The 26,161-nt window shown below is 41.1% G+C and overlaps 1 protein-coding gene across 1 annotated transcript; it reads left to right on the top strand.

Moving 5' to 3' along the window:
- The first annotated feature begins 17,559 nt into the window (after positions 1–17,559).
- Positions 17,560–20,193, top strand: LOC134625644 (GTPase IMAP family member 9-like). The gene is made up of 2 exons (XM_063470899.1): positions 17,560–17,613; positions 18,696–20,193. Exons 1-2 carry the CDS (start codon positions 17,589–17,591, stop codon positions 19,445–19,447), a joined length of 777 nt encoding a protein of 258 aa, XP_063326969.1. The 5' UTR covers positions 17,560–17,588; the 3' UTR covers positions 19,448–20,193.
- Positions 20,194–26,161: the final 5,968 nt, after the last annotated feature.

Genomic DNA, 26,161 nt, shown 5'->3' with positions numbered 1-26,161 from the left:
AGTATCTTAGCTGTTCCCAGGACTGCGCTCTTCTGGACAGAGATCTCCGATGTTGTTCCCGGGATCTGCTGGAGCCACTCGCCTAGCTTGGGAGTCACCGCACCTAGTGCTCCGATTACCACGGGGACCACCGTTACCTTCACCCTCCACATCCTCTCGAGCTCTTCTCTGAGCCCTTGGTATTTCTCCAGCTTCTCGTGTTCCTTCTTCCTGATATTGCTGTCATTCGGAACTGCTACATCGATCACTACGGCCGTCTTCTCCTGTTTGTCTACCACCACTATGTCCGGTTGGTTAGCCACCACCATTTTGTCCGTCTGTATCTGGAAGTCCCACAGGATCTTAGCTCGGTCATTCTCCATCACCCTTGGGGGCATCTCCCATTTTGACCTCGGGACTTCCAGGTTATACTCGGCACAGATGTTCCTGTACACTATGCCGGCCACTTGGTTATGGCGTTCCATGTATGCCTTGCCTGCTAGCATCTTGCACCCTGCTGTTATGTGCTGGATTGTCTCAGGGGCATCTTTACACAGCCTGCACCTGGGGTCTTGCCTGGTGTGATAGACCCCAGCCTCTATGGATCTTGTACTCAGAGCTTGTTCCTGTGCTGCCATGATTAGTGCCTCTGTGCTGTCTTTCAGTCCAGCTTTGTCCAGCCACTGGTAGGATTTCTGGATATCAGCCACCTCCTCTATCTGCCGGTGGTACATACCGTGCAGGGGCCTGTCCTTCCATGATGGTTCCTCGCCTTCCTCCTCTTTCTTGGGTTTCTGCTGCCTGAGGTATTCACTGAGCACGCTGTCAGTTGGGGCCATCTTCGTGATGTATTCGTGGATGTTTCTTGTCTCATCCTGGACTGTGGTGCTGACACTCACAAGTCCCCGGCCCCCTTCCTTCCGCTTAGCGTACAGCCTCAGGGTGCTGGTGGTTGCAGCTTTCTTGGTTCCCATTCGCCTGCGGGATCCCCAGGTACTTGTAACTGTCCTCTATGTCTAGATTGTTGCCTTCTGGTAGTTCAATCCCCTCAGTTCTGACTACCTTCCCTCTCTTTGTTATCATCCGACTACACTTCTCCAGCCCGAATGACATCCCTTTCTTTCGAATGTTGGAACACTGAGCTACTAGTTGTTTCGCCGTCATTGTGGATGTTGGGTATCGAAGAATCCATAGGTCCCTCATCCTATTCATGTAACCCCTTCCGCCAGGGTTACTTGCATAGTAGCATTCCAACAACGCCCTGTTTTCGTCTCTTGCCCACCGATGCCTTCTTGTTCCAGTAGCCCACTTGTCGTCAGGGTGCCCTGGTTCCGCAACACCTGACGCGGACCTTGTTGATCCGGGCGACGTCCGAGCCGGCATGCCTTCATATTTATATTTATATGCCTTCATATAAGGAAAAAGAGACAGGCCTTTAAAGAGGGGGCTGTTACCGATTTTCAGACAGCTACCAAGGAACTGAAAATCGAGATCTTGAAAGCAAAACAGAGCTACAAAAACATTGAAAGCAAATTTGCTGCAAAAAATTTGGGGTCTGCCTTGACTTGTATGAAAACCATAGCAGGGTTTCAAAGTCCCCAGAGCAGCAGTCAGATCATTTTAGATGGTTTTAATTCAGACAGAGATTTTGCAAATGCTTTAAATATGTTTTATGCTTGTTTTAGTTCTTCTGATTTTAGCGAGGATATTTTGGAACTGAAACAGAAACTGAGAGACACTCAGCACTTTATCATTGAACTCAGCGATGTCAGAAAGGCCTTTCATACAGTTAATGTGAACAAGAGCCAGGGTCCTGATTACATTAGTGGCTGCCTAATTAAATCTTGTGCTGATGAACTCAGTCCTATATTTCAGGTTATTTTTAATAAATCCTTGCAAACACAACATGTACCCTCTCTTTGGAAAGAAGCAGTCGTGGTTCCTGTCCCTAAATCTAGTCGTCCAAAAATTCTAAACGACTTCAGGCCTGTTGCCCTCACTTCAGTTGTAATAAAAGTCCTTGAAAAAATGTGGTTATGGTAGAGACTGAACATCAGCTGGATCCAATGCAGTTTGCATATAGGCCCAATAGAGGAGTGGAGGACGCACTTTTGACTTTACTAAATCTGATTCTTAAACATGTAGAGAGTAAAGGGACTTTTGCAAGACTTCTTTTCATTGATTTTTCTTCGGCTTTTAATACAATACAGCCCCAAATTTTAATTAAAAGACTTTTAGAACAGTTTGAAATCAGGAAAAACCTGGTGGGCTGGATTTTAGATTTTTTAACTGACAGGTCACAAAGAGTGAGAATAAACGGGATTCTGTCTGACCCAGTGCTCTCCTCCACAGGTTCTCCTCAAGGGTGCGTCTTATCCGCAACATCCGCCTCTCCGACAACACCTCCCTCAAGGTGGTGTCGGAGAGGCGGATGTTGTCCAAAATAAAGACAATGTTGGATAACACCTCCCACCCTCTCCATGACATGCTGGTCAGTCACAGGAGCACGTTCAGTGAGAGACTGAGATTACCGAAAAGCACCACTGAACGACACAGGAAATCTTTCCTGCCTGTGGCCATCTCCCTGTACAACGCATCCACTTAACACACTGGTTACTGCTACAACTACACGTTTCTTTTCCAGCTATTTATTAATGTGTGACTTATGTATATATATATATTTTTATATATTGTACTATTCTTAGTTAGCGTGTTGTCTGTTTTGTTAATGTTGGTTTATAATGGAGCACTGTAACAAAAAAATAATTTCCCCCTGGGATCAATAAAGTATTCTGATTCTGATTCTGATTATCGCCCTTATTATTCATTCTCTATACAAAGAGGATGTGCAAACGTTACCGCTGCTGCTGGGTTGAGATTCACGAGTCCGGAGCGAAATTAAAAAGACGACATTCATTTAAGGTCATCGCGTGTTTTGTGAGCAAATGCTTTTGCATATTCGTAGTGTTTCCTCCCTTAAATGAAATATCTACTTTGCAAGTATTGCAAGTTGCCCTGTTGTCATCCGTTCTCGTAAAGTATGACCAAACTTTTGAGCGTTTGAGCCGCCATGTTTCCTGCCAGGTAAATGACGTTCCGCAACATGGTGACTTCATTCGGGGCGACTGGAATCGATAAGGGAATCGTTTGCAAAAATGGCAAACAATTCCAAGGAATTGAAACAGTGGGAACCGGTTCTCAACAAGAACCGGGTTTCGATACCCATCCCTACTTATGAATGAAATGTGCTCTATTTGGAAGCAGCCAGGCCCCTCCCCTTTCGACAGTTTGTGTGTGAGACTTTAAATCATCAAACTGTAAATTATAAATTTTAAATTGTTATTGATCCCTTTACCCCTGGTCCTAAAGTGTATATTTATTGTTTGTTTACTTGCTCTGCTGTAACTGGAGCCTCGTCGTCTCGTCTCTCTATATACTGGACTGTATGTAGCAGAGATGACAATAAAGTTTACTTTGACTTCAGCAGCGAGCAGGCGCACCGAGGGCTCTCACGCTCACTTTATAGAATTTCTAAAAAACATCGGTGCAAATTATAAGTCTGTATCATGATGTCTGGTGTTTTTGTGTTTGTTGTTTTGTTTTATTTTGCGAGTTGGTTATTAGATGCTGCTCCAGCCAGCCACAGAATCCCCCGCCGCCCCGCCCTCTCCTCCCTGTGCAGCAAGCAGCAGGCGCACCTCGCAAACAGAGGGCACCCTTACTCCCAGCAAATGGGCGATAGAAAACTGATCGGTGCCTATGACATTCCCAATATACGCTGGCTGATGTCAGGGCAGCATGAGTACGACTTTTTTGGGGGGAGATGCCCGTGATACCGCCCCCACCGTGATGCCGCCCTGGGCAGCCCCCCATGTCGCCCATATCAAAAACTGCTACTGCATCGGAGTATGAATTTGTGTTAGATAGAAAGCATTTATCATTAGAAGACATAGCATACATTTACACTGCTATGCTGATGACACGCAGCTCTATCTGTCCATGAAGCCAGGTAACACACACCAATGAGTTAAACTGCAGGAATGTCTTAAAGACATAAAGACCTGGATGGCCGCTAACTTTCTGCTTCTTAATTCAGATCAAACTGAGGTTATTGTACTCGGCCCTGAAAATCTTAGAAATATGGTATCTAACTAGATTCTTTTATTATTATTATCATTATTATTATTATTATTATTATTATTATTATTTAGAATTTACCACAAACAAAAATACATATATTTTTTTTAATAAGGATCATGAAGTAAGACACAACCTATAAAAACGCAAGTAAACAAAAGTAAACAAACGGGTGTACCATCACCATCATCATATATATATAGCAGTTCAAAAATATGACATACAGGATTACAGAGGTTCAAACAAATTTGGGTTGCCTTGACAAAATGTAATGTTTCCATTTATCCCAGATCTCAACAAATGTGTCATATTGAAATCTGTTAGAGAAAGTAATTTTTTCCATTTTAAACAACCCATAAACAGTCTCATGCCAGCCATTAAGTGATGGACTTTTTACACTTTGCCATTTCTTAGTGATAGTGTCATGGTCCTGAGTCTGACCACTCAGTGTTTTGGGATTCTTCTGTGTTCTTGTTTATTCTGTTATGTCTTTTGCTAAGGTTTGTCATTTGTTAGGGTTTTGTTCTGTGCCTGCCTGCTCCCACTTCTCTGTGTTCCCTCTGTCTGTCCATGCTGTCACTGTGTCTGCTTGTGAGTCTGTCTGTTTAGTTCAGTGTCTTGTCTGGTTCTCTGTGTCTGTGAGTTTCCTGTTTTATTCTGAAGGTCTTTGGCTGTGTCCCAATTCAGGGTACGCACACTACGCGTACTACGGACGGTGCGTACTATAAGTACGGGAAGTGCGGAAGTGAGAGGCTTGTGAAATGGGACGGTCTAGCCCTCGTCGCGCTGTTCAGGTTGCCTAGCAACCATGATACTAACCGCGAGAAACGTGTCATACAGCAGTGTGTGACAGAAATGAAGGAGAAAAATGTTTTGTTGGTCCTTCATTTTTGTCATGACATCACTTTGATTAGTTGAGTATCTGAGGCTGAGACCACGGGACTGTAAAACATGATAGTTGGGCTTCATTTCTGTACTGAACAGTCATTTAAGATTAGTTAGTAAATAACAATCAGCTAATGTTGTTCATGAGACTAAAATCATCTCACTGTGGTAATGTAAATATAATATGGCCAATATTATATGTATTGTCAGATTATTATGGTATATATATATACATATATATATATGTATATATATATATATATATATATATATATATATATATATATATATATATATATATATATATATATATATATATATATATATTACAGGATATATTACAGGAGTGAGCTTGAACTCTGGGTCAAAGATTTAAGTTGCAGTTATTTATATGTCCTATCACCTTAAATCTTCACTCAAAGACAAGTATCTTTGACAGTGTATATATAGATGTATTATACATAAGAGACAAATATTGTTCGTCTAATATGTTGGCATTATTACATTTGGCTCAATGCTTACATATATGTGTAAAAAGGAAAATGTACGAGCTGTGATAACTGTTTCTGATAAAATGAAGAGTAGACTGATATATTGAATATTCCTTTATTGGGTGAGAAAATCAGACCATGTCATAACTGCTTTAAGTCATACAGAATAGATATCAGAGCCTTAAACAGGCTGACTTCTGCTAAATGGGTCAAACTGGGCAGAAAGTATACAAACACATAACATCCTTATAGAATATGATGTAACACTATAGATCAACTTACCTCAGAATATATAAAGCATATAAACAATTACAGCAATATGATGCAACAAACACAGCAGTGCTACTAATCCAAAATACTCAAAGCTTCATAGAACTGAAACAAACATTTATTTTTAGCTCCATTCTGCTGCTGATACATACTTTAGGTTTCTGAACATTAAACTTGTTGCTGCCTTTCATAGTGTGTAACCTGAAGGCCCTGAGTACTTTCTCCCACACTGAAAACACTGGAATGATAACATTATTTGAACATTACCTAATAAGACTGATTCAGGACAGACAATTAGTTATGTTAAACTTTCCTAGCAGTCCTTCACAAACAGGGAACAGTCTGTCTATTCTCTCCATCTGTCAGCTGCTGCTGGCTCTTCCTCCTCCTCTTCCTCACACACTGCTGAGTTTGTCCTGGTGGATCATCAGGGGTGCAAAGCCTCACAGATGATGTGCAGCAGTGGGTCCCTCAGTCTGTCCTCACTCTGGACACTTGCAGTTGTCACACATGGAAATCAAATGTGTGATAAGCTGCAGGATTCAAACACAAGTGTAACTTATAAATACATGTTCATACTTTTATTCCACAATCAGAGAGAAAGAAACAGAGAGAGAGTGCAGGACAGACAGACAGGTGACAGTCTCAGGTGTATACACTGCTACAAAACAGCACAAGAGAAGGAGGATTTAGTGTTTGTGTTATTACGAGTGCTAAACAAGAAGAGTTCCAGATGGTACAGTGGACACATGTGTGACTCCTGTGATTAAAGCATCTTTCTTTCAGCTTAACGAGTGAACCGTCAGCTCGTTCAAACACACGTTAAAGTCCGTTTGGCTCAACACCACCGAACAGAGGCAGCAATATAACATAGCTAACATTAACAGTGCAGTGAATCCTGCTTGTGCCGTGATATTCAGGACTGCAAACCGAGCAGCATCACTGACTTTCAGCTTGTTGTGTTTGTGGATATATGACTGACTTTAATTATCCACAAAATCATCACATTCTCTGTAAGATTAAGGTCGACTATATATATATATATATATATATATATATATATATAGAAGTAAAGGCTTTAAAACCAAGTTTACGCTGAAAGTACAAACATCACTAATGTCACATAACTTTACCGACATGTGGCCAACAGTAATGTTTTAATGTTCTTCATTATTAAACATTCGCACATAAATAAGTGACATAATATTCAGTACTTACTTTTGCCAGTTCACTCTTCGGCCGCTCCCTTCTGCCGTATTTTGCGGCAAAATTATCCACACCCACCGCTGCGCTATGAATTGTGGGATATATGGGACCACGAAGCGCGCACCGGACCACGCTTGATATTTGGGGAAATCGACGGCGCATTTGAAGTACACTTTGAATTGGGACAGCCGTCGTCGCGTGGCGGTGACGTATTGAAATGCGTACTTCAAGCGTGCATACCCTGAATTGGGACACAGCCCACGTCTCATGTGAGTGTGTTCAGTTTACGTTTCCCCTGTCCTGTCAGCTCTGATTCCTCCCAGCTGTGTTCCCCTCCTGTCTCCCATCCCTTGATTACAGCTGTGAGTGTTTAAGCCCAGAGTGGTCTCCCCCCTGTTGCTGGTTCGTCTGCGTTATCTATAGCTTCATTCTGCATCATCTACCTGCATCTCCCTGCTTCGCCATTTCAGGTCTGTGTTTTGTTAGCTTTCTCCAGTTTAGGTTTTGCTTAGTTTCCGTCCACACCTTTGCCCTTTCTGTTTGTATTCCTCCTCAATACGCCCACTCACATCACTTATGCCTGCATCTTGGGTCCGCACGGCTCGCCTCGCTGATCGTGACAGATAGTCTTTCGGGCAGCCAAACTCAAAATGCCATATAACAGCTTGGTCTCTTTATCCACATTTAATGAGTATAAATATCCAAACAAGAGTTCATCTCAATTAAAGGGAAGTTGCATACTAAGAATAGTCTGTAACTCAGAGTGAATCGAAACCCAAAAAGTGTTGATCAATGGACAGCACTAAAACAACTGGAAATGTTTTATTCCTTGAGCCCCACAGTTTCTCCAGCAGCTGGAGTGATTAGAATAATGTTTACTTTGTGCAGGTGTAATAAAAAAACCTACAAAGACTCTTCCTTCCTTTCCTTGATTAATTTGTTTTTTAATAAGTATCACGTCCCCTAAGCCTGCCTGAGTTGGAAAACTCTTGAGGCAGCTATTTCTATTTCTTTCCATCTTGCTTGGTAGTCTACATTACACCAACACACTGGAGTCCTCAGTTAAGCTGAAACATAATAATCTTTCAAACATGGGAACGCCAACCCCCCTTTATCTTTAGCTAGCTGGATAGTTTGGTACCTAATTCGTGGTCTTTTCCCTGCCATATGAACCTGGAAATTATTTTGTCAATTGTTTATCAGTTATTTCAACTGGGAGTGTTTGGAACAGATAAAGCATCCTAGGCAAGACGTTCATTTTGACTGTATCAATACGTGACTCAAAATTTAAAATTGGTATTAAGTTCCATCTTTTAATGTCCTTGTTTATTTTATAGCACAAAGGTTTAAAATTTGTATGATATATTTTTGAGAGATCTTTAGGGATATTTACTCCAAGATACTTCGGTGTCTAACCAGATTCTTACCCTGGATTCAGGAGACAGACACTATCTCTACTTTTAAGATTAGGCTTCAAACTTTCCTTTTTGCTAAAGCATATAGTTAGGGCTGGACCAGGTGACCCTGAATCCTCCCTTAGTTATGCTGTAATAGGTGTAGCTGCTGGGGGATTCCCATGATGCATTGGGTCTTCAAATGTGTTTACACACCTGTCTGCATTGAATCAACAGTTATTATTAATCCTGGCTCTCTTCCACACCATGTCTTTGTCCTGTCTTCCTCTCACTCTGCTTGATGAACTGTTTTCAGCCCTCTGAGCTGAAATCTTTCAGCCACACTTCTGATTGGACAGCTAATGTATTTTAGGGGAGGGAACCAGCAGCAGGCTTTCATATAGGGTGAGATAGAAATCGAAATGGTCAGAAGAAGCCATGAACCATTCACATTCCTGCACGGTACCTATTAATTGTGAAGATTCACAAACCATGGGTGAGTGTATTTGTCCTTCAGCAATATCAGGGTGTTGTTTGGTTTGATGCAGTACATATATATATCCTGAGGATATAAAGCAGCAGCAGCAACCGCTCTGTCTTTGTGCTTCAGTTTAAAAGCATTTGGACAGAAAATGAGTTTCAGCTTCACTCTGAAATTTGGTGATTAGCACCAAGCAGCATTTAGAGAAGTCTTCAGTTAAACTGTGCATGGAGTGCAAACTGCTGAACAAAGTTTAATATGAAGGGTTTCTAAAATCCAAGGAAAAAATATCAATCATGTGTATTAAAAATCCAGAAAGGAACATAATGAATTACAGTCAACTTTTTTCTAATTTAGTTTGAAATAACCTTTTATATTTCACTAACTAATCCTGACTTTTGACGATAAATATACAGGGTAGTTTAAAAATCTGGTTCTTGAATTGAAGAAGTTAATCAGAAAATAAAAAGCCAATATTGTCACAAGCTACCAAATAATTACATTTTAGAAACAAAAACATATAAAATCATCATCAGATCAGCTGATGGCAATAAAAATGATCATTTTTCCATAAAAATCTTCTTTTAAATAACAAAGTCAGTCAGTAGACTTTAAAATGTGTAACGATGGTGAGATTATTTTTATTTGGTTTATGGTTTTTCTTGTGTCTTGAACATGTTCATGTTAGTTTCTTGAAATTCACTGATTTGTGCACGTGAGGGCATTTTGCTGCCACTTACGATTCTGTAAACATGTTTAACCTCTGTACTTAAATCCACTTTTTAACTCTGATTTTGAATGGTTTCACTTCAATCACACTTTAAGTATTGTGCTATATTTTGATAAATTACTGGAGTGAAGACTTTCTTGAAACTTTGGAAGCTCAGACGTCTCTGACTGTCTGCATGAACGTCTGTGATTGACATAGGCAAAGGAATGAACGCGATAGCTAGCATATCGCTAACTTTACCAGTTTCTGTAGGTTAGTATCATAAAATCTGTTTCTGGAGTAGACTTCCATGTAGCTCATAAATGTAGAAACTTTACATCAAATTTTACATCAAGCTTTCTGATTTTAACGTATTATTGAGGCCATGTCCACACTAATATGTTTTTGTTTGAAAACGCATCTTTTTCTCTCCATTTTGACCTTCCGTCCACACTGAGACTGTGTTTTTGGAAAACTGAGCTTTTTGGAAAAATTGTTGGTTGTTGGCTGTATAAATAATTCAGAGGCGTTTCTAGGCTGTATTCCTCACTCCAGCTATGTACTCGGCTTGTTATAGTCAGAGCATGTCACTCACAGCAGAACTGTTACTTCCTACAGTGCCTCAGCAGACCGTTCTCATTCCCGACAGGCAACATACCGAAGATTTGTCATGTCCTGAGGCGTATCATAGGAAGGCGAGAGGTAAACTTCTGCCTTCCTATGGTGCGCGCTGGATTGTGGATGGAATCCAATGGAATGACGCTCCCAGCGGTGACACGTGTTCCAGTCGTGTATTCCAGCCCCAAGCCTAACCTAAATCCTAACCCTGTTTCCTGATGTTTCCAAACGTGTAACATAGAAACGTGTTGGGTGGCCAAAAGCGTAACATACCGACAGTTTGTCACATGGCGTAATATGTTACGCTTTGGGATGAGAACGTGTTGGCCTCAGTGCTAACTGCTTCTAAAAGATGGATTTCAGTCCCAGGCCCTGCAAGTTAAGACCAATGCAAAAATTATTTCAAAACCACCAATGGCCAAAAAATCCAAGATAGCAAAAACCAAAATGCTGTCGTCTGCAAACAAAGAGGTTCTGTCAGTTCAAAAAAATCAATTCAATTTCATTTATGTAGCACCAAATGAGAACAACATTTGCCTCAAAGCACTTTAACTTGTGAGGTAACGACCCTTGTCCATCTTTTATATACAGTTTGTAAAGAATACACTGTGCACAGTTGCTGGTCCCAAGAAAATATTGACCCATGTTAGCATAGACTCTGTGTTTGTGTAAAAAATTATATTGTCACGGCGAGTGAGAGGAGCCGTGTGAAAATTAAAGGAGGATCCAAACGCAGGCACTTGTACAGGTGAGAGGGTGGTTTATTAAACACAAAAGAAATGGACAAAAACAGCAAACGGAGAACTGAACTATACTGGGTTGACTAAACTACGGAGCCTGAACAAGAGCACAAACCTGAACACGAATAACAGCGAGCAGAAGACGGAATGATGGTTGGCGGCAGGGAAACACACAGAATGAAACAGGGTGGATACGCAGACGGACCAGCAACAACAATGACTAAAGACGTGACTTAAATACACACAGGGAAACACAGGGAGATTACACACAGGTGGTGGACACAGCTGGGAGTAATTAACAAGACGAGACAGAGGTAAAACTGAACACACTCACATGAGACGCAGACCTTCACAATAAAACAGGAAACAAGAACACTACACCAAGACGCAGACCATGACCCACACCAAAACATGAGAACACAAATCCTAAATATCAATAAACAGAAACATGGAACTCAAATAACAGACATCATCATAATCATCACCACAACAAGAGAACAATAAAACAATCCCAGATGCAAAATAAACCAAAGCATAATAAACTCAAAATACTGGGTCCAACAGACCCAGAACCGTAACATATATAATGCAGGAGATATCCTAATTTTAACAGGAAATCGTGATTTGTGTGAAGAACATACCTATAAAACAAATTAAAAAACTATTTGTGGTACATTTCTAGTACAACACTTACATTAAGATAACACTGAATGCAAATATGATTCAAAAAAGAATAATTAACAACACTTCTTGTAATGGAGTTAAAATCAGCCCAACTTTTATTTTCAGATGTAATGAAGTTCATGAGCCAACATAATGGAGACTGTTCTGCTGAACAACAATTATATTACCATCATTGTTAGAATCTTACAATGAAATAAAGTCTCAGATTAAATTATTCTGAAACTAAGTTTAGCTTTTCTACAACTTCGTTTTGTAGTTACTGATATAATCAAAATATAAAGTGCTGTCAGCATTAATCTCGTTAAAATGACGTTAACGCGATAACCGCATTAACGCTGCAAATCTCCGTTAGCGAGGGCTGCACAAAAAGTACTGTTGCACAGCGTCAACGCTTTGGCACGGTTAGCTTGTTAATGCATTAGCGCCGTGCAGCCCCTCAGAGTGCAGTCATATCTCAAGTCCATTAAGAGAAGAAAGATCAGTAAAGAAACAACTTCCCCAAACCAAGACACAAATGAAACAATAAGTAAAACAGGTTAAGTATGATTAATACTGATTAATATAAATGTCACTGACAATTATTAATAAAAGCTGATTTGATCCGTAATGTCTGTGCAGCCGTTATAACCTATGCCACAGTAGGTCAATGTACCTCATACAACCAAATTAGACTGGCACCATCTGTCTGAACGTGTGGTATTGCACTGTCAGTTTGGCCTAAAAAGATATGTGTTTAAAAAAAAAGACCACCTCATTTAAATGTAGAAATATCTGTTACTACAGCCTAATACAGCACGGTTACTTTACTGTTTGTCTAACATTTAGATGAGAAAACTGCTCATAAATCTGTTTCAATACTATGAAACAGGTTTTTGTGACATAGATTCACGTATTTGAAAGAAACCAGCTCATGGCCCCCTACAGGATCACGGTGTGGACAGTTCTCACATACTTACATTTTTCCAACAGATGAGCTGAGGATCGTTTTGTTTGGCCGGCAAGATGTCCATAAAGAGAAACTGAAAGAAGTCCTGACCAACAAAAAACTCTTCACCTCAAAGGATTCCTCTAATGAGCAAAGAAAGCCCAACAGTCAAAAAGTGGTTGTTGTAAATACTCCAGATCTGTTCAAAAGAGAAGAAAATCTAGATGACGTGCTGGAAAACATCAAGCGTTCCCTCAGACGTGTCAAACCTGGTCCTCATGTCTTCTTGTTCGTGGAGAGGTTTGACATGATGGAACAAGAGAAAAATGACGCACTGAGTATTTTTGAGAACACTTTTGGTGAACAGGCATTGGACTTCACTATGATGGTGTTCACCACTGATGGTCAAGAAGAAGATGAAGCTGCCATGATGGACAAGATGAGCAAGTTTTCCCTCACAAAATTAACCAGCCATGTCGATGATAGATACTTTATTTTTAACTTTGCTGACATTGAACATCAGCAGCTTCAAGTCACTGAGCTGCAGGAGAAGATGAAACAGATGAGGAAGATCTGTCATCTTTTCTACACCCAGGAGATGCTCGAGCAGGCTGAAAAAGCTCTGGGAAAAAAAGAGAAAGAAGCACCAAAAACAGAAGAAGAGTGGTTCTCTTTTTATGACAGGTGTGGTGTGATTGGAACAGCTGTTGGAACTGGAATAGGATATGTTGTTGGTTGCCGTGGTGAACTGACACCTACAACAGGAGCTACAATTGGAGGTGTAGTTGGTATGATCCTGTTTATGGTAACAGCATTTTTGGTGGTACTTGCTAAATTTAAAATAAAAAAAATATTCAACTAGATTTCATCATCATCACTGGGTTTGATTTTTTTTGTTTAAGCTGATTACCAAATTTATAAATCTAGAAAACTATTAGACGGAAATCATCACGGGTCAGTCATTTTATTTTTCAGCTAGATCGAGAACCGGCTACGGTGTTTGCATCTGCTGCTGACGTCTCAGAGCTCGATGCTACGAGATACCAGCAAGAGCTAAATGACTGGAGGCTCTGAGCTCCATGCTGTCACTGTGGGATCCCACCACCACCCCACCAAATGGAAACCTTTGCCACATTAACACATCATCATTGTACATTATTATTTACAACTGAACATTCACCAGGTCACCAGAGTTTAGGGTTCAGGTTTTGTATGAGCCACGTGTTAATAAAAAACTAGATGTTAGATTCAGATGATGTTTCTAATATTTTGGCTTTACAATGTTTCCTTTTGTGAGTCTGAAACAACTGAAACAGGATAAAAACAGGTGAAGCCTAACTCTGGATTTGCTGCAGTGACCTGTTGGATGTTAAGTGAACTTTTATCTTCATTAACGTGTGACTGCTTTCATATCCAGTGGTGATCTGTGAGATAACACAGTAATGTCTTTAAATGTGTTTTTGTGTGTTGGACAGTGGGACAGATCAGTAATCTATCAGTTTGATCAGATTAGATCCTGCTGGCCGTCACAGACTCTGTTCTACATTCATACAGTTTGTTCTCATTTTAAAGGATTTTTGGGTTTCAGGGTTTTCTTGTGTTTATTCTCCTGGATAAACTCCATGTTCTCACTTTAGGAGTTTCTAAATGTGTGCTTCAGCTTCAGTGCAGACAATTTTCACATGTTTGTGCATGGAAACACTTTGGTATCGTAAACCTGTATATACCCATACTGCAGTACACATGTAATCCAGTATTCATACTCTTGTATCAGTCTATCTTACAGCATGTTTTGTAGTCCAGAGCATGAGCACATATAATCACAGTCACATCTGTCCTGATGTGAACCCACAGGCTCGTGCTGAGGAGTTTGGTAAACAGTTTAAATGATGTCTGACTTTTATTGTTATTGTGTGTTGTATTAAGTACCAGCTCTGCTTTGGATTTTGTGCCTGAACTTGTTGTACAGGAAGTGCTGACCTTGTGCCTTTGAGCAGCAAACACATGTGAATGTGCAGCTCAGGTTCTCTCTGCTCAGGTCAAAGGTCATTCTCCTGTACATGTCGGACTTGTTTCACTTGTTGCCTTTGTATAACCTCGTGCACGTAATAAAACAGAAGTAGGTTGTTGATAACCTGCTGAAAGACAGACGTCTTCTTCTCTTTGTGTCCTGATAGTCTCTGAGCTCCAGGAGCTCTCCACAGGAGAACGCTCTCAGATGTCCTCCTCTGGGAGACTGGATGGGCTGACCTGTATCGTTCACTGAGGGGAATACAGCTCAGAGTGCTGTTATGGAAGCACCTCAACCTGGTTCAAGGATCTGCCCGTCTCAGGGCTGTGGTTTGTTCTAACACACCACTATTCTCTGGAAAGACAGATATCGCTTCCTCTCTCACACACAAACACAACCCAATCAACAACTCATAGTTTTGGTATTCATTCCCAGCGTGTCCTGTCAGGCTTTGGTATAAATCCCCAGTAAGTGCCAACCCACCAGGCTTGGCAGTGAGATAAACTCCAACCTTCAACCACACCTGAACCACTGAGCACAAATGTTTGTGTGAACAGTTTATTCAGTCAGTCATCAGCTTTATTCTTCAATAATTAGACACATCATACACATGCACAGGATAGTTTAACACTGACAGATCTGAACCTTTCTGAGAAAATGAAACAACTTCACTGAAAGTTTTAAAGTGTCTGAGTCTACATGGATATAACATCATCTGCTGCTGACTGAGGGCCCAAACTGTGACTCAGGGATAGCTCAGTAGGTAAAGCGGTTGCCCCATAATAGGAAGGTCAGGGATTCGAATCCCCTGACCGGCTACCCTGAGGTACCCCTGAGCAAGGCACCATCCCCACACACTGCTCCCCAGGCACTGCACTGGCAGCAGCCCACTGCTTTACTGAGTGAATGGGTTAAATGCAAAGAAGAATTTCCCCACGGGGATCAATAAAAGTGTACATTATTATTATTATTCACAGCAGAGTCTCAGAGGTGAAGCTGTGAAGCTGGGCTGTTCAGTGAAACGCTGCCCTCTGCTGCTCACAGGAGGAAACACAGCCTCCAGCTTCAGCCTCTCAGAGCTGCAGCAGAGCAGCTGTCGGGCCTGTTTGATGTGACGGCTGCTCAGTCTCCATCAGTCACAGCGAGTGATACCATGTTTTACAATCATCTTTAATAAATTAAAAATTGTGTTGGTATGATATATTAAATTATAGCTGTTTGAATCATGTAAAGCATTATTTTATATAATAGCTATGAAGAGATAAAAGCCTGAATAAATAAAAACCTAGATCCTGAGAGCCTCTGTGATCCAGCACCTTCAAGGATTTAAAATAACTCTTCAGGAGTTTTGATCCAAACTGTTAAAGAGAGCATGTGACCACCAGTGACGTCACATTCAGAGTTTAAATATGATGATAAAATCATTCTGACTCAGAGTGAATCACAGCTAGAAGGTGATCCTGTATCAAATCCAGGTAAAAGGACACCTTTCTATCTGCTCTAAGTTGTTCTGAGCAGAAAACTATCCCACATGCTGATATGAGTGTTCAAAGTTTACCCAGAATGCACTTTGTGGCGAATTATCAGAATCAGATCAAAGATCAGGATACGCCAAACATCTGCTTTCTGCTCCTCTGCGTCACAGCCATGAACCTGCTGCAGGTGATTCACACTGTGATGGATCCATCACACTGATGCTCACAGCTGGGTCTGGAGAACATCGAGCTGAACTAAACCAGATGTTGTCTTCAGACTGTGAGTCTTGGAGTGTAAAGCTGATGTGGATCAGCTCTCATCGTGGCTGCAGACACTTCAGGTCACTTCACCCTTTAACCTCAGCCTGTGTCAGACGTTTCAAAGCCAGACAGACCAGCAGGTGTAGTTTCTCCTGTGGCCACCAGAGGGCAGACGTTCAGCAAACAGCTGCACTGCTCCTCAGAGTCCAACATCCTCAAACCAGGAGGCGGCTCAGTGCTGGGGAGGAGCTGGACCATCAGAGAGGAGGGGGTTATCAGAACTGAGGAGAGGAGCGCGCTCAGTCAGGACGACTCACTGCTCCTCTGAGCATCACAGGGAAGCACGTGTGATTTAAGCGTTGCCTTAAAGCTGTGATTTTTAAAGTGTTACCTCAAACACACTGATGTAGCTGCTGTTGTAATCAGAGGTTGTCAAAGTTTTTCACTTCAAAAGCCAAAATAGCTCACAGCCACACTCCGACCCACAAGTTTTCTCAGTCATTAATGATAAAAGAGTTTAAGGGTTTGAGAACAGCTTGATTGTTGAAGCTGCAGCTGTTAGCTTATAGTAACATATAACCTCCAATAAAAGTCCTGGAAATTCACTCACAAAACTGAGGTTCAGATTTCTTAGAAGGTCTGTTAGTACAGTAACCTCACAGACGATGTGTCATAATAATGAAAATGCTCCAGCAGCACAAACACGGTCCAGAGATCCAGTTCAGGGACTCCAGTTAGCTGAGGTGAAGCCTAGAAGACAGCTAGCAGCTACCTGTGTCACCATCCACCTGTCTGAGCGTTTTCTGGTCTGATTACTGACCTGGAACATCCACAGTAAAAACAAAGGAGAAATTTCATTACAAGAAATGTGTCATGTGTCTATTCAAAAAAAATCATTTTTCAATAGATATTTCTAATTCCTGTGTAATAGAAAGGACATGTCCTTTCTATCAAAGGTAGTCGTACTGATGTGCACTTCTACCAGCTCTATGCAGGATCTTTGTTAACGGCTTCATTTTAGTTTCAGGTCCTTGTATACACTGTTTGAGATACCACGTCCCACTTTCTTAAAAATAATTAAACTAACTGAATTTTAATAAGTGAAAAATCCCAGCACCCTGTTGGTTGAACCTTTCTTTTTTTGGTCCTTGAGTCTGCATCTCATTCTGACTCGTGCTCTGTGATTGGACGGCTCTTTCGGAAACCGGTTTGGTGATGTGTGTTCAAGGGGAGGGAACTATACAGACGTTATTATAAAAACATGAAGTTACAAAGAAGAGGACCCACTCATGACCGTCCACCAGCCACATCTAGCAGGCAGGATGGCCGGCAAACATGCAAATGATGGTAAGAACATTTTATATTTGAGCTTTTGGATGAACCAGCAGAGCGAGGACTCGTTCTCTTCTTCAGACTAATATTTCCAGGTTTACGTTCATGTATGTTAACTCTCAGCCTGTGGAGTTACCTGTAACTTTGAAAGTAACTTTACATTTCTCACACACTTTGGTGTTTTAGTCAAACTCAGCTTTCTTGTCACAAACCATCAAAATATTTTTATGAAAAAAGTGACAGAAATCTGACTTCAACAGCTGCAGCCAATATTCAGTGACACTTCCACCGTCACACAACAGCTGCCCGTTATACTGTTCATGTTATTAGACAAAAATACAGAGAACAGCAGTTCATCTGGAGAATTCAGTGAAGTTTAAAGACTTCAGGTGGTGACAGCTGCAGATTTAGTTCACTGCATGATTTAAAATGTTTAAAGTTTCATTCAAAGGTAATTCCTTACAGATGTTTTACTGACTTGGTGTTTCAGCAAAAATAGAAAGTCATTTTGTTTCTGACATGATGTCATTTATAATATTTATTTATATTTAGAATGAAGTGCTTTACTATCATTGGTTGTAGTTTAATAGTTACAGTTTCTGGCATTTTCTTTCTCTTAGCTGTTTAACTGTTTTCTTAGGGCAGAGCTCCAGAAGGTGTGAACATCATTAATGCTCCTAAAATTATTTTCATACTTAAATAAAACTTTACTTTCATTTTTATCTATTTATTAAACTAAAAGGGGGATTTTAAATAGATGGCTGCCTGGTTCACATGGCAGGTGACTGCTGCAGTACTGAGACACCTTAAAAACCATCTGAAGCCTTTCAGGTGTTTTGCAGTATTAGACATAAAGAGCACCGAGTCATCAGCAAAGCAGCGTTTAGATCAGTGAGACTCTATAAAGCTGGAGGAGTGTGGGGTAAACCTGGAGTCAGCTGTTCAACCCAGACTAACTGATCATGTCTTTGAAAAGCAAAGTAAGCAAATAGGAACAATTGAAGCTAATGTCAGTTGTTGTTGTGTAGATCAGTAAGTTCACACTGTGACTGCTGCAGTGTTGATGTGTGATGAATGTCGTGTAAATTCTCAAACAGGGCCAACAAAGCTGAGGATTATCCTCGTTGGAAAGACTGGAGCTGGGAAAACTTCAACCATCAACACGTTCCTGGGTAAACCTGCTGTGAAGAAGAACCCCCTTCTCTCAGATACAACACCGTGCAAGACGGAGACGGCACAGTTTGGAGACCAAGGCCTGGTTTTAGTTGATACTCCTGGTCTTTGCCACACCAAGTTTACAAAAGAGGAGGTGCTGAATAAGATCGCTGCATCCATCTTTGAGGCTGATCAGGGTCCTCATGTGTTCCTGTATGTGCAAAAATGGGAGGGAGATAACACACAAGACGAGAAACGAGTGGAAGTCCTGAAGAAGATGTTTGGCGACGCGTCAGGGCCTTACTTTTTCCTCTTGATGACTCATGTAGATGGAGCTGAGGATGAGGATGAGATAACAAAGTTTACTCAGAGAGTTGGTTTTAAAACAGAGAACTACTGTGTCATTAACAACAAAGGTGAAAAAGACCAGAAACCTGAAAAAGTAAAGGAGCTGGTGGACAAAATCAATCAGGTGGTGCAAACTAACAAGGCAGAGGGCAAAGAATATTACACCAAGGAAATGTTGGAAGAACATAAGAACAGGCTGAAACCAACAAAGCCGGTCAGTGCTGCAAACAGGGAACTGACCTCTGTGGTGGAGGGCTTGTTAGCTCCTGTGCTGGGTGAAGAACTGACTCTGTCTGTGCTTAAATATAACTCTTCACTGTCCAAGGAGTTTGATAAGTGGCTCTGACTGTAGCAGTGCAACAGCCACTTACAACATCCAGCAGCTCACGATGAAAAGGATCAGGGAAATAAATGACAGCGGGGCGAGGGTCATGAGACTTTATCTTAAACTGATTATGTGACTTAAAGCCTTCAGACTGAGTTTGAAGAAAGAAACAACATTAAACATCCTTTGATGCATTAACTACCATTCAGCCCTGTTTTTAATGCAGTGCTGCCCGAAGATCACGAGCATCCAAACCTGATGAACGATGTTGTTGCACAGAGAGTCTCTGAGTGTTGATATCACTGTGCTGTAGATGATGATGAGGATTATTCTGAAATTGTTCTCCAGTTTGTCGATGCAGGTTTGTGCTGATTGGTGAGCCTTTATTTTCGACGCTGCGTCTCTAACCCTGATCGAGAGAACCGGCGGTTTCCTCTTAGTACCTCTCTGAGATGCGTTGACATCATCAAATACAAAATGAGCAAATATCCATAAACGTTATTTCATATGTATTCTTCATGAGATTTTTAATGCTCCCCTTCTGTTTTTCTTCACATTTGAATGTTTTTGGAGTTGGGTTCGGACACATTGGCAGTTTACTTTCATGCTTTTGTATCGATTAAAACTTCTTTCTTAACTATTTCTAAGCTGTGAACATTTTTGCTCCACTGCTGCTGCAGGACGTTTTCAAGTTGTTTCCTTAAATGTTTTTTCTACAGTTTGTTAAATTTGCAGAAACAATGATAAAATGTCCAAATTAAAATAAACTGGCCATTTGAATGTCACCTGTCCCGACTCTTTTTCTACTTGTGTGCTGTTTTTTCTATTATACAGTAAAGTTAGATTGCCGAGTGCTGCAACTTTATTCCAGCATTAGTTGGGGTGTAAGTATAAAGGAACGAGCTCTTTATGTGCAGGTTTTTATGGCTGCAGCTGTATTACCAATGCTAACATTCTCTTATTTTGAAAAGCATTGATACGGCCCCTCTTTCACCTCTTGTCCACGGCTCATATAGCTCAGCACACACACAGGCATGCATTAGACTGGATCGTTAGCCTCACTTCTATAAACTTAATTCATTTTGTAAAGAACAATTCTCACACACAAACAACGACTCCTCTTCAGCTCTGCGGTTCAGAGTCAGCAGCAGCTGAGATTTAATCATGTGGAGTTTATCAGCACTGACAGAGACATTCAGGCGAGGCTCTGACTCAGTCGGTTTTCCTCATGTCTCAGCTTCTGTCCTCCTGCTGTGACCTGAAACAGCCTCAGTGCTCCATGTTGAAGCCTCAGGTCCTAAAATGCATCAGAGGTTTGTGAGAACCACCTCTGCTGAGTTAGTGATGTCTCTACTGCCTGTTCATACAAACACACGTTTTCACCCGTCACTCTTGTCTGAGACATCCTTTTGCCAATTTATGACAACTAAAATATTAGAATTCTTGGAAACTAATGATAAACAAGACGTTTCTGATTCGATTCTATGGGAAACATTTAAAGTGGTAATGCAAGGAGAAATTATTTCATTTGAATCTTCGTTAAAAAAAGAACGACGGAAACGCCTGTTCGAAATAGAAACTGAATTAACACAGTTAGAACAGGACCATAAGGTTTCTTCTTGTCCCTCTTTGTTTCAAGATATCATTAAAAGGAAGTTTGAGTATAACACAATTTTATCTAGTCAAGTAACAGATCAGCTATTTAGGATCAGACAGAAGCATTTTGAGTTTGGAGATAAGCCCCATAAGCTTCTTTCTCGGCAGCTGAGAGGCCTACAGGCCAGTAGGGCTATACACAAAATTAAATCAAGATCAGGTGAAATTTGAATCAGCCCTAAAGCTATTAATGAGCGATTTAGAGAATATTATGAAGAGCTCTATATGTCAAAATCTTGGGGCAATATTTCTGATTGGTTAGGGAAGCTGGATCTCCCGAAAATGAATGACGCTGCACGAGAGGCTTTAAACTCAGATATTACTATTGAAGAAGTTTCAAAAGCTATTAAGTCATTCCCCAATGGAAAGTCTCCAGGCCCAGATGGGTTTGGCATTGAATTGTATAAAAAATACTCTGAAAAGGTGGCCCCGCTTTTATTGAGACTGTTTAAGCATTCTTTCCATACTCAAGCATTTCCCCGCACGCTATATGAAGCTAATATTTCTCTGTTATTGAAAGAAGGAAAGGATGAAACAGAATGTTCCTCTTATCGACCTATTGCTTTGTTGAATTTGGATATGAAAATTTTCACTAAAATTTTGGCAAACAGATTAAATGGACATGTTGGATCAATTATCCATCCGGATCAAACTGGATTTGTCCCCCAGAGGTTTTCCTTCTTTAATGTTCGAAGATTGATGAATATTATGTATCATAGGCACTGGGGGGCTTCCAAGATCGCAGTACTGAGCTTAGATACTGAAAAGGCGTTTGACCAGGTCGAGTGGGCCTATATGCTTCGGGTACTGGAGAAGTTTGGTTTAGGTGAACAGTTTATATCATGGGTTGATATGATATATAGGCATCCCTCTTCTTCCATTCTTACTAACCAAGATAGATCAGCGACTTTTTTTTTACACCGCGGGACACGACAAGGCTGCCCTTTGAGCCCTTTGCTCTTCGCAATTTCTATTGAACTTCTTGCAGTAGCCATTAGGAATGAGCCCTCCATTGACCCTGTCCGATTGGGGAATATCAGGCACTACATTTCCTTATATGCGGATGATGTTGTTTTGTTTTTGTCAAATCCTGAGCGATCTGTTCCTGCACTCTTAGATGTGGTGAGGTCGTTTGGGGAAATCTCAGGTTATACAATTAATTGGCAGAAGAGTGAGTTTGTGGCTTTAACTGCAAATTTGGATGTTGATTTTTTAAAAGTTTTGCCTTTTAAAATTACAGACAGATTGAAATACTTGGGTGTTATTTTGCCTAAGGATCCTAAATTGATCTTAAAGTTGAATTATCTTGAACAAGTAGAAAAATTGAAAATAGATGTTGAGAAATGGCGGACTCTCCCTATTTCCATGGTAGGTCGCATTAACGTAATCAAAATGGTTTCCCTTCCTAAATTTTTATATTTATTTTTAAACTTACCTATTTTTCTGAATAAGCAATTTTTTAAATTGATCGACTAAGTAGTATTACCATTTGTCTGGGGCTTTAAAACTCACAGGATATCAAAAGTTCATCTATGTAAGTCTAAACTTAAGGGTGGATTTGCTTTGCCAGTGTTTCAGTTTTATTATTGGGCTGCAAATGCTAGAACTCTTGCTTACTGGCAGGAAGGGTACAAAAAAATTAAGTCTGCCGATACCCCCCCGTGGGTGGTCATAGAGAGTGGTGGGGTTGAGAATAGTTCCCTCCCTGCTCTTCTTTTTTCATCCTCTAATCCGCGAACCAAGGTCAATAATTTTATAGTTTCGAACTGCATTAAAATCTTTAGTCAGATCAAAAAAGGTTGTGCTCTACCAGACACTTCGATCCATACTCCAATATACGGTAATCATGCATTTCCACCCTCATGTTTAGACGCCTCTTTTGAGGTCTGGACACAGAAAGGTATTATTACTCTCAAAGATTTATATATTGACAGGCAGTTTGCATCATTTACTCAGCTGCAGAACAAGTTCTCTCTCCCTGCGTCACATTTTTTTCATTATTTACAGATAAGAAACTATGTCCGTCAGAGTATTGTTAATTTTCCATCTCTTCCGGAAGAGGGGTCAATTTTTACAGTCCTTCTGAGTTCCCCGGATTGTAAAAAGTTGGTTTCTGGTTTTGTGAAAGCCTTTTCTGAGTATTTAAATTTTAAATCTGACTTTTTGAAGATGGCATGGGAGGAGGAGCTTGGTTTGCAAATTGGAGATGAGGTGTGGGAGAGGAGTCTGTGTAGGATCCATTCTTGCTCTATAAATGCAAGGCATCAGTTAATTCAATTCAAAGTGCTTCACAGACTTTATTATTCAAAAACTAAACTGCACAGGATTTTTCCTTCTATCAGTTCGTTATGCGATCGTTGTAAACTTGGAGAAGGCTCTCTTACTCATTTTTTTTGGACTTGTCCCAAATTGTATAACTATTGGTGGAACATTTTTAACAGTTTTTCTGATATCTATAATTGCACATTAGAGCCGGACCCAGTAATTGCATTGTTTGGATCTTCCTCTTCCCTTTTACACCTCAGCTCTGCTGCACAAACCACAGTTTTGTTCGGAAAGGTAATTGCTAAAAAATTATTTTGACTCTCTGGAAGTCGGATATTGTACCTCAATTCAAAATGTGGCTCACAGAACTGACTGCTCTACTACATATGGAGAGAATTAGGTACACATTAGCGGACAAACTTAGTAATTTCTTTGATGTGTGGCAGCCATTTTTAGACCATGTATTAAAACAAAGTCCGGTTTGATCGATCACCAATAACTTAGCCTTCCACCTTAGCGTTTTATTTTTGTTTATTGCCAGTGTTGAAGCAGTATTTTTGTCGTTGCAGTGTAAACTTTTGTCTTATTTGTGTGTTTTAGCCCTTGCTGTTGTGTTGTCTGTTGTTTTTTTTTGTTTGTTTTGTTTGTTTGTTTGTTTTTTCTTATATCAAAAAATCTCAATAAATATATATATATATACAAACACAACAAATGTTAATTATGTTCGAGTATTGTTAACGACTGAGGGTCGGAGTAATGTGGACACTGTCCCAGTCTGTCGTGGTGAAGCAAGGAGGTGAAAGTAAAGCTGTCAGTTTACCTGTTCCTGGTCTCACCTGTGCTCATGAGCTTTGGGTAGTGAAGAAATGAAAGTGTGAATACAAGCGGCAGAAATGAGTTTGCTCTGGAGGATGGCCGTGTTTTTTGGAGTGAAGCAGTCAGGAGTTCAGTCAACAGCAGCACACTGATGTGGTTTGGTCACCTGGCTAGGATGCTTGCTGTGTGAGGCGTTATGAGCATGTCCATATGAAAGGAGGCACCTGGGCAGACCGAGGACACTGCTCCTGAAGACATAAGAAATGATGTCTCTGGGTGACTTGGCTTGGTGTCTCTCTAGAAATAAGTGCTTGGATTAAGGAGGTCTGGGCATCTCTGCTGAGACTGCTGCCTTCATCATCTGGACCTGGAGAAGAGGCAGAAAATGGATGGATGATTAACAAATGTGTGGCAACTGTGCCAATCAGCTAAATGTGGCACTGCTGCCTGACCCCCCAGATCTGTCAGACCACATCAGGATCCCCCTCAGAGCTGAGGACGCCATCATCCACCTGCTCAATCATGTCTACATCCATCTGGACCAGCAGCACTGTGAGAGTCATGTTTTTTGACTTTTCTAGTGCATTCAGCACCATCAGGCCGATCCTCCTGGGTGATAAGCTGACAGCGATGCAGGTGGATGCTTCTCTGGTGTCCTGGATTGCTGATTAACTGACAGGAAGACCACAATATTTGCGTCTCCAACATTGTGTGTCTGACAAGGTAATCAGCAACACAGGGGCACCACAAGGGACCATCCTCTCCCCCTCCCTCTCCACCCTCTACACCACAGACTTCAGCCCCTGCACAGATACCTCCATCTTCAGAGGTTTTCTGATGAGTCTGCGATGGTTAGATGCATCGGTGAGGGTGATGAGATGGAGTACCAGGCTGTGGTCGACTCCTAGGTCATGTGGTGCGAGCAGAATCATCTGCAGCTCAACGTGACAAAGATCAAAGAACTGATTGTGGACTTTAGGAGGACCAGGAAACCTGTGATCCCTGTTTCGATCCAGCAGGTCGATGTGGAGGACTGTAAGTACCTCAGAGTACAGACAGGTAATAAACTGGACTGGGTTAAAAGTAGGGATGGGTCATTATGGCACCGGTTCTGACATAAACGGTAGTAACCAGACCGAAAAGCAGCGCACATTTCGGTGCTTTATTTCTGTGCTTTTATTACCCTGAGATGTCATACACTTTGGATTCTAGCCAATCATTTTACCTTTCCAAGGATAGTAGGCGGGCCCAGGTACGTACGTTCTTTTAGAGCAGAGCTACAGATTTAAAATGCCCAAGGCGAAGCGCTCAAAAGTCTGGCTGTACTTCACAGCAAAAGATGCAAACTCAGCAGCCTGCAACAAGTGGCGACGCATAGCGTTTTTTTAAAAGCCGAGAAATGCGCCGTATTTGATAGCTTGCTGCGAGACCTCACACCGAGCACATCTGCTGCGGGTGTGGTGCCTGTTATCGGACCTGGAGTTAGCAACATCCCCCAAAAACCCAAAGAGTAGAGTCCTGGCCCCTAGCCCTGCCAGTGTAGCAGAAATGATGACGGATGATGATGGCAGCAGCAGCCGTTCTTCTCTGCGTGAGTAGCTTAATGTTGTTCGTGTGTAATTTATGTTGAGTAGGCTAAGCACGTTATTACATTAATGCATGTAAGGTGAACTAGCAAACACAGTCGTAGTTACATGCGGCTGTCTTCTTGTTTGATGGCAGATACTCCCTTCACCCTGGCCAAAAAGGCTAAAATGACCAAAGAAAAAGTGGAAAACAGTTAAACATGAGAGGTTTTTGGACAAAGTTTGTGTTTTTTCCATTGTTTAAGCACTGCTTCCAGCCAAGAGTGATACCATATATGCCCTATAGCTGCAGAAAAGGCTAACATTGTTATCTTTTTACAAAAAAACAGCTGAACATGAGAGGTTTTTGGACAAAGTTTGTGTTTTCCATTCTTTAAGCACCGGTTCGAGCACCGTTTAAGCACCGGCACCG

The sequence above is a fragment of the Pelmatolapia mariae genome, linkage group LG4 (genome assembly GCF_036321145.2).
Source record: "Pelmatolapia mariae isolate MD_Pm_ZW linkage group LG4, Pm_UMD_F_2, whole genome shotgun sequence".
NCBI classification, from domain to species: Eukaryota; Metazoa; Chordata; class Actinopteri; order Cichliformes; family Cichlidae; genus Pelmatolapia; species Pelmatolapia mariae.
Note: the sequence above shows the minus strand (reverse complement) of the source record. Positions and strands in the feature narration are given on the sequence as shown.